The sequence below is a fragment of the Fringilla coelebs genome, assembly GCF_963513975.1.
Source record: "Fringilla coelebs genome assembly, chromosome: 1".
Lineage (NCBI taxonomy): Eukaryota > Metazoa > Chordata > Aves > Passeriformes > Fringillidae > Fringilla > Fringilla coelebs.
Window position 1 is genome coordinate 907,556 of NC_140028.1, and position 8,247 is coordinate 915,802.

Below are 8,247 nucleotides of genomic sequence, written 5' to 3' on the forward strand. Positions count from 1 at the left end.
TCACCCCCCGTGTCACACTGTCCCCGCAGATGGCGGACGCGGTGCTGGCGGCCCTGGGCGGTCAGGGATGACTTTGGGGGTCACTGTCACCCCCGTGTCACACTGTCCCTACACAGATGGCGGACGCGGTGCTGGCGGCCCTGGGCGGTCAGGGATGGCCGTGGGGGTCACTGTCACCCCCGTGTGTCACTGTCCCCTTGCACAGATGGCGGACGCGGTGCTGGCGGCCCTGGGCGGTCAGGGATGGCCATTGGGGTCAATCATGGGGGTCTGTCCCTGTCACCCCCGTGTGTCACTGTCCCCTTGCACAGATGGCGGACGCGGTGCTGGCGGCCCTGGGCGGTCAGGGATGATTTTGGGGGTCAATCATGGGGGTCTGTCCCTGTCACCCCCCGGTGTCACTGTCCCCCACACAGATGGCGGACGCGGTGCTGGCGGCCCTGGGCGGTCAGGGATGATTTTGGGGGTCAATCATGGGGGTCTGTCCCTGTCACCCCCGGTGTCACTGTCACCCCCGCAGATGGCGGACGCGGTGCTGGCGGCCCTGGGCGGTCAGGGAGGGCCATGGGGATCCCTCCCTGTCACCCCCCGTGTCACACTGTCCCCTTGCACAGATGGCGGACGCGGTGCTGGCAGCCCTGGGCGGTCAGGGATGGCCGTGGGGGTCACTGTCACCCCCGTGTCACACTGTCCCCTTGCACAGATGGCGGACGCGGTGCTGGCGGCCCTGGGCGGTCAGGGATGACCTTGGGGGTCAATCATGGGGGTCACTGTCACCCCCGTGTCACACTGTCCCCACAGATGGCGGACGCGGTGCTGGCGGCCCTGGGCGGTCAGGGATGACCTTGGGGGTCAATCATGGGGGTCACTGTCACCCCCCGGTGTCACTGTCCCCGCAGATGGCGGACGCGGTGCTGGCGGCCCTGGGCGCGGCGGCGCCGTTCCTGCGGCCGGGCGAGCGCGAGCGCCTGGCGGCCACCACGCGTCCCTTCGACCCCCGGGCCGAGTGCTTCGTGCCCCACGCGGGACACGAGTTCGTGCGGGGACGCGTGGTGGAGAGACAGGGGGGCAGCGTCACCGTGGAGACCGAGCTGGGAGAGGTGACACCGGGGGGCTTGGGGACAGGGGGGGCTTGGGGACATGGGGACCTTGGGGACATGGGAGGGTCACGGGGGGCTTGGGGACATGGGGACCTTGGGGACATGGGGGGTTCATGGGGACCTTGGGGTCATGGGGACCTTGGGGACATGGGGGGCTTGGGACATGGCAGGGGTCATGGGGGGCTTGGGGACATGGCAGGGTCATGGGGCTCTGGGGGGGACATGGGGACCTTGGGGACATGGGGGGCTTGGGGACATGGGGGGGTTCATGGGGGCTTGGGGACATGGGGGGCTTGGGGACCTTGGGGACATGGGGGGGATTGGGGTCATGGGGGGCTTGGGGACATGGCAGGGTCACAGGGCTCTGGGGGCGACATGGGGACCTTGGGGTCATGGGGACCTTGGGGACATGGGGGACTTTGGGGAGGGTCTCACGGCTCTGGAGGGGTCATGGGGACCTTGGGGACATGGGGGGCTTGGGGACATGGGTGGTCACAGGGGTCTTAATGGGACATTGGGGGGATGTCACTGTGGACACTGAGCTGGGAGAGGTGACAGCAGTGGGGTCACAGGGACCTTGGGGACATGGGGGACTTTGGGGAGGGTCTCACGGCTCTGGAGGGGTCATGGGGACCTTGGGGACATGGGGGGCTTGGGGACATGGGGGGGTCCCAGGGGCCTCAATGGGCCATTGGGGGGACGTCACTGTGGATGTCACCGTGGAGATGGAGCCTGGAGAGGGGACACCAGGGGGGTCACGGGGACACTGGGGACATGTGGGGGTCACAGGGGTCTCAGTGGGACATTGGGGGGATGTCACTGTGGATGTCACTGTGGACACCGAGCAGGGAGAGGTGACATGCTGGGGGGGTCACAGGGACACCAGGTACATGTGGGGGTCACAGGGGTCTCAGTGGGACATTGCTGGGGACAATGTCACCATGGAGGTGGCGCCTGCAGAGGTGACACCGGGGGGGTCACGGGGCCCTCGAGGAGACCCCAGGTGGATCACGGGGTGGAGCTGCTGGAGCGGGGACACCACCGTGGGCAGCAGCCGGGCCAGGTGACACCGGGGGTCACGCCCTGCTCCCCCGTGTCCCCCAGACGGTGACGGTGAAGGAGGGGGACGTGCACCAGCAGAACCCCCCCAAGTTCGACAAGATCGAGGACATGGCCATGCTGACCTTCCTGCACGAGCCCGCCGTGCTCTTCAACCTCAAGGAGCGCTACGCCGCCTGGATGATCTACGTGAGACCCCCGGGCTGGGACCCCAAAACGGGACAGGGGAGAGCCTGACCCTACAGAAACGGGGGGGGAACAGGGGAGAGCCTGCCCCTAAAAAATGGGGGGGGGGGAACAGGGGAGAGCCTGACCCTAAAAAATGGGGGGGGCAGGGGAGAGCCTGACCCTAAAAAATGGGGGGGGGAAAACCAGGGGAGAGCCTGCCCCTAAAAAATGGGGGGGAACAGGGGAGAGCCTGCCCCTAAAAACTGGGGGGGGACAGGGGAGAGCCTGACCCTACAGAAATGGGGGGGACAGGGGAGAGCCTGACCCTAAAAAATGGGGGGGGGGGGACAGGGGAGAGCCTGACCCTAAAAAATGGGGGGGACAGGGGAGAGCCTGACCCTAAAAAATGGGGGGGGGAACAGGGGAGAGCCTGCCCCTACAGAAATGGGGGGGACAGGGGAGAGCCTGACCCTAAAAAATGGGGGGGGGAACAGGGGAGAGCCTGACCCTACAGAAATGGGGGGGACAGGGGAGAGCCTGACCCTAAAAAATGGGGGGGGGGGGGACAGGGGAGAGCCTGCCCCAATAAAAATGGGGAGGGGACAGGGGAGAGCCTGACCCTAAAAAATGGGGGGGACAGGGGAGAGCCTGACCCTAAAAAATGGGGGGGGGGCAGGGGAGAGCCTGACCCTAAAAAATGGGGGGGGGTAACAGGGGAGAGCCTGCCCCAAGAGAAATGGGGGGGGGGGACAGGGGAGACCCTGCCCCCAAAAAAATGGGGGGAAAAACAGGGGAGAGCCTGCCCCAAGAGAAATGGGGGAGGGAAAATAGGGGAGACCCTGCCCCAACAAAAATGGGGGGGAACAGGGGAGACCCTGCCCCAAGAGAAATGGGGGGGGGGGACAGGGGAGACCCTGCCCCAATAAAAATGGGGGGAAAAACAGGGGAGACCCTGCCCCAAAGCTCAGGGGGGGAACAGGGGAGACCCTGCCCCAAAGCTCAGGGGGGGCTGGAACCAGGGGGTGATGTCTGGGGCGTTGATGAGACACCTGGAACAGCAGTGGGGAGTCTTGGGGGGCTCCTGGGGGGCTCAGGGGGTGTCTGGGATGGAGGGGGCTTCTGGGGGGGTCTGTGGGGTACCTGGAATTTGGGGGGCTCACAGAACAACCCACCTGGAAACTGGGGAGGCTTCCTGGGGGGGGGGGGGGTCCATGGGGGACCTCGCACCTGGGGGAGCTTCTGGGGGGTCTTTGGGGCACCAGAAATCACCTGAAATCTGGGGGGGGGGGAGGGGGGGAGGCTTCTCCAGACCCTTTTGGCCCTCCCATGAACCCCCCCCAGACCCCAAATATCCAATCCCTGGACCCCCAGGACCCCTGAACCCCCTCCAGATCCTCCAGTGTCCCATCCTTGACCCCCCTCCAGCCACCCTGGACCCCCCCAAACCCCACGGCCCCCCCTCCCACACCCCTCCGGGGGGTGCCAGCCCCACCCCGGGTGTGTCACCCCCCGTTTGTCCCCCAGACCTACTCGGGGCTGTTCTGTGTCACCGTGAACCCCTACAAGTGGCTCCCGGTCTACGACCCCCAAGTGGTGGCCGCCTACAGGGGCAAGAAGCGCAACGAGGTCCCCCCGCACATCTTCTCCATCTCCGACAACGCCTACCAGTACATGCTGACAGGTGGGACCCCAAAAACCCCCCGGGACACCTGGGGATCACCTGGGCGCGAGGGGACGGCCGAGCACCCCCGTGGTTCCTCACGGTTTTGAGCCGTCTCACCTGGGAGGGTGGGGAAGCTCAACATGTCCCTCACCTGTCTCACCTGGGAGGGTGGAGAACCCCAACATCTCCTGTGCCTCTGTCCCACCTGGGAGGGCGGAGATCCCCAACACCTCCCTCACCTGGGAGAGTGCAGAACCCCAACATCTTCCTCCCCTCTGTCTCACCTGGGAGGGTGGGGAACCCCAACATGTCCCTCACCTGGGGCTCACCTGGGAGAGTGGAGAACTCCAAGATCTCCCTCACCTGTCTCACCTGGGAGGGTGGAGAACCCCAAGATCTCCCTCACCTGGGAGAGTGGGGAACCCCAACACCTCCCTCACCTGTCTCACCTGGGAGGGTGGGGAACCCAAACATGTCCCTCACCTGTCTCACCTGGGAGGGTGGGGAACCCAAACACCTCCCTCTCCTCTGTCCCACCTGGGAGGATGGAGAACCCCAACATCTCCCTCACCTTGGTCCCACCTGGGAGGGTGGGGAACCCCAACATCTCCCTCACCTGGGGCTCACCTGGGCGTGAGGGGACGTCCAAGCACCCCCGTGGTTCCTCACAGTTTTGAGCCATCTCACCTGGGAGGGTGGGGAACCCAAACACCTCCCTCACCTGTCTCACCTGGGAGGGTGGGGAACCCCAACATGTCCCTCACCTGTCTCACCTGGGAGGGTGGGGAACCCCAACACCTCACTCACCTGGAGCTCACCTGGGAGGGTGGGGAACCCCAACATGTCTCTCACCGGGGGCTCACCTGGGAGAGTGGAGAACCCCAACACCTCACTCACCTGGGAGAGTGGAGAACCCCAACATCTTCCTCCCCTCTGTCTCACCTGGGAGGGTGGGGAACCCCAAGATCTCCCTCACCTGTCTCACCTGGGAGGGTGCAGAACCCCAGCCCCCCCTGAAGGCTCCCCAGCCTCACCTGAGAGGTTGAAGACCCCCCTAGACCCCCAACCATCTCCCCCCATCTTGGTCGTGCCTGACCTGGCGCTCACCTGGAGGGGTGGAGAACATCACCCCCCACCCCAAGACCCCCAGTGCTGCCCCAGCCTCACCTGTTGCTTACCTGCAAGGGTGGAGACCCCCAAGACCCCCAATCTTGTCCCACCTCACCTGGGACCCCCCTGAGAAGGGTTGGAGACCCCCAAGACCCTCGTAACTTACCACACCTGGGCCCAAACTGGTGCTCACCTGGGCAGGTGGAGATCCCTGAGACCCCCAAGATCTTCCTGACCTGATCCCACCTGAGCTGCTCCTCACCTGGGGGGGCTGGGGAACCCCCAGACCCCAGACCCTCAACATCTCCCCAGCCTCATCCCACCTGACCTGCTCCTCACCTGGAGGGAGCTGAAGACCCCCCAGACCCTCAACATCCCCTGAACTTTGTCCCACCTGACCTGCTCCTCACCTGGGGAGGACCCCAGACCCCAGCCTCATCCCACCTGACCTCCTCCTCACCTGGAGGGGGCTGAAGACCCCCCAGACCCCTCCTCACCCCCGCCCCCTCTCTCCTCCCGCAGACCGCGAGAACCAATCCATCCTCATCACGTGAGTCCCCAACCCTGACGCCGCCCCACAGGTGTGGGGTGGGCCCAGGTGCTCCCAGGTGACCCCCTGGTGACCCCCTGGTGACCCCCTGGTGACCCCTGGTGACCCCCTTGCCCCCCCAGCGGCGAATCGGGGGCGGGGAAAACGGTGAACACCAAACGCGTCATCCAATACTTCGCCAGCATCGCCGCCATCGGCGACCGCAAGAAGGAGGCGGCCAATAGCAACAAGGTAGGGCGGGGCCCGGCCACGCCCCCCCGGGGTGGGGAGGGTCCCCTGGCCGTGTCCCCACCTGCGGTGTCACCCCCGTCCCAGGGCACCCTGGAGGATCAAATCATCCAGGCCAACCCCGCGCTCGAGGCCTTCGGCAACGCCAAGACCGTGCGCAACGACAACTCCTCGCGATTCGTGAGTGGGGCGGGGCCTGGGGGCGGGGCCTGGGGGTGGGCCACACCCATGGGGTGGGGCCTGGGGGAGGAGTCTACAGGGCCATGACACCCATGGGGTCAGGTGTATGGGGTGGGGCTGGTGTCTGTGGGGCACATCAGTGAGGTGGGGTCCATGGGGTGGGGCCTGGGGGAGGAGTCTACAGGGCCTTGGGGTGGGGTCTGTGGGGCAGAACCCATGGGGGGAGGTCTATGGGGTGGGGCTGGTGTCTGTGGGGCACATCAGTGAGGTGGGTCTATGGGGTGGGGCTTGAGGGAGGAGTCTACAGGGCCTTGGGGTGGGGTCTATGGGGTGGGGCCTGGGGGAGGGGTCTGTGGGGCAGAACGAATGGGGGGAGGTCTATGGGGTGGGGCTGGTGTCAGTGGGGCACATCGATGGGGTGGGGCTAATGAGAACATCAATGGGGCGGAGTTTATGGGGTGGGGTCAGTGTCTGTATGTCACTTCAATGGGGTGGGGTCTATGGGGTGGGGTGTAGGGAGGTGGAGATTGGAGGTTGGGGTCTATGGCATGGGGCCAATGTCTATGAGAACATCTATGGGGTGGAGTCTATGGGGTGGGGCTGGTGTCTGTGGGGCACATCGATGGGGTGGGGCCAATAAGAACATCAATGGGGTGGAGTTTATGGGGTGGGGTAAGTGTCTGTATGTCACTTCAGTGGGGGGAGGTCTATGGGGTGGGGCCTGGGGGAGGAGTCTAAAGGGCCTTGGGGTGGGGTCTGTGGGGCAGAACCCATGGTGGGAGGTCTATGGGGTGGGGCTGGTGTCTGTGGGGCACATCAGTGAGGTGGGTCTGTGGGGTGGGGCTTGAGGGAGGGGTCTACAGGGCCTTGGGGTGGGGTCTATGGGGTGGGGCCAATGTCTGTGAGGACATCAATGGGGCAGAGTCTGTGGGGTGGGGTCGGTGTCTGTGGGGCACATCAGTGAGGTGGGGTCCATGGGGTGGGGCTTGAGGGAGGAGTCTACAGGGCCTTGGGGTGGGGTCTGGGGGGCAGCACCCATGGGGCCAGGTGTATGGGGTGGGGCACTTGTTTGTGAGAACATCTATGGGGTGGAGTCTATGGGATGGGGTCAGTGTCTGTGGGGCACAGTGGTGGGGTGGGGTCAATGGGTGAGTTCTGTGAGGTGGAGATTAGATTTTGGGGTCTATGGGGTGGGGCCAATGTCTATGAGAACATCTATGGGGTAGAGTCTATGGGGTGAGGCCAGTGTCTGTGGGGCACATCAGTGGGGTGGGGTCTATGGGGTGAGGCCAGTTTCTGTGGGGCACATCAGTGGGGTGGGGTCTATGGGGTGGGTTCTGTGAGGTGGAGATTGGGGTCTATGGGGTGGAGTCTATGGGGTGGGGTCAGTGTCTGTGGGGCACATCAATGGGGGGGGTCTATGAAGTGGGGCCGGTGTCTGTGGAGTGGGGTCCGTCCATAGGGTGGGGCCTGGGGGAGGAGTCTATGGGGCTTCAGGGTGTGGTCTGTGGGGCAGCACCCATGGGCTGAGGTCTATGGGGCGGGGGCAGTGTCCTTGGTGCACATCAATGGGGCAGAGTCCATGGGTGGGCTCTGTGGGGAGGCGGCTGTGGGTTGGGATCTATGGGGCAGGGTCCATTGGGATCTGTGGGGTGGGGCAGGGCCGGTGGGGTGTGGCCAGTGGGATGGGGTCTATGGGGTGGGGTGTAAGTTTGGGGTCTGTGGGGCAGAGTCTGTAGGGCTGGGGCTGGGTCTATGGGGTGGGGTGGACAGGTTAGGGTCTGTGGGGCAGGGTCTGTGGGGCAGGGTCTAAGGGGCTGGGTCTGGGTCTATGGGGTGGGGAGGACAGGTTAGGGTCTGTGGGGCAGGGTCTGTGGGGCTGGGGCTGTGGGGTGGGGAGGACAGGTTAGGGTCTGTGGGGCAGGGTCTGTGGGGCTGGGGCTGGGTCTGTGGGGTGGGGAGGACAGGTTAGGGTCTGTGGGGCAGGGCCTATGGGGCAGGGTCTGTGGGGCTGGGGATGGGTCTATGGGGTGGGGTGTACAGATTAGGATCTGTGGGGCAGGGTCTAAGGGGCTGGGGCTGGGTCTATGGGGTGGGGTGTACAGATTAGGATCTGTGGGGAAGGGTCTGTGGGGCAGGGTCTAAGGGGCTGGGTCTGGGTCTATGGGGTGGGAAGGACAGGTTAGGGT

General features: G+C 65.1%; 1 protein-coding gene across 1 annotated transcript in view; it reads left to right on the top strand.

Annotated features, from left to right (window-relative positions):
• Positions 1 to 899: 899 nt before the first annotated feature.
• The window catches only part of LOC311158729 (myosin-6-like), a gene marked incomplete at its 5' end in the record, with an annotated part of 35,882 nt that continues 28,534 nt past the window's right edge, over positions 900 to 8,247 (top strand). Inside the window, 6 exons of the mRNA XM_084214315.1 lie at positions 900 to 1,100; positions 2,205 to 2,348; positions 3,852 to 4,008; positions 5,623 to 5,650; positions 5,773 to 5,881; positions 5,966 to 6,058. Of these exons, the coding sequence (XP_084070441.1) occupies positions 900 to 1,100; positions 2,205 to 2,348; positions 3,852 to 4,008; positions 5,623 to 5,650; positions 5,773 to 5,881; positions 5,966 to 6,058 (732 nt within the window). The remainder of the gene's footprint in view (positions 1,101 to 2,204; positions 2,349 to 3,851; positions 4,009 to 5,622; positions 5,651 to 5,772; positions 5,882 to 5,965; positions 6,059 to 8,247) is intronic.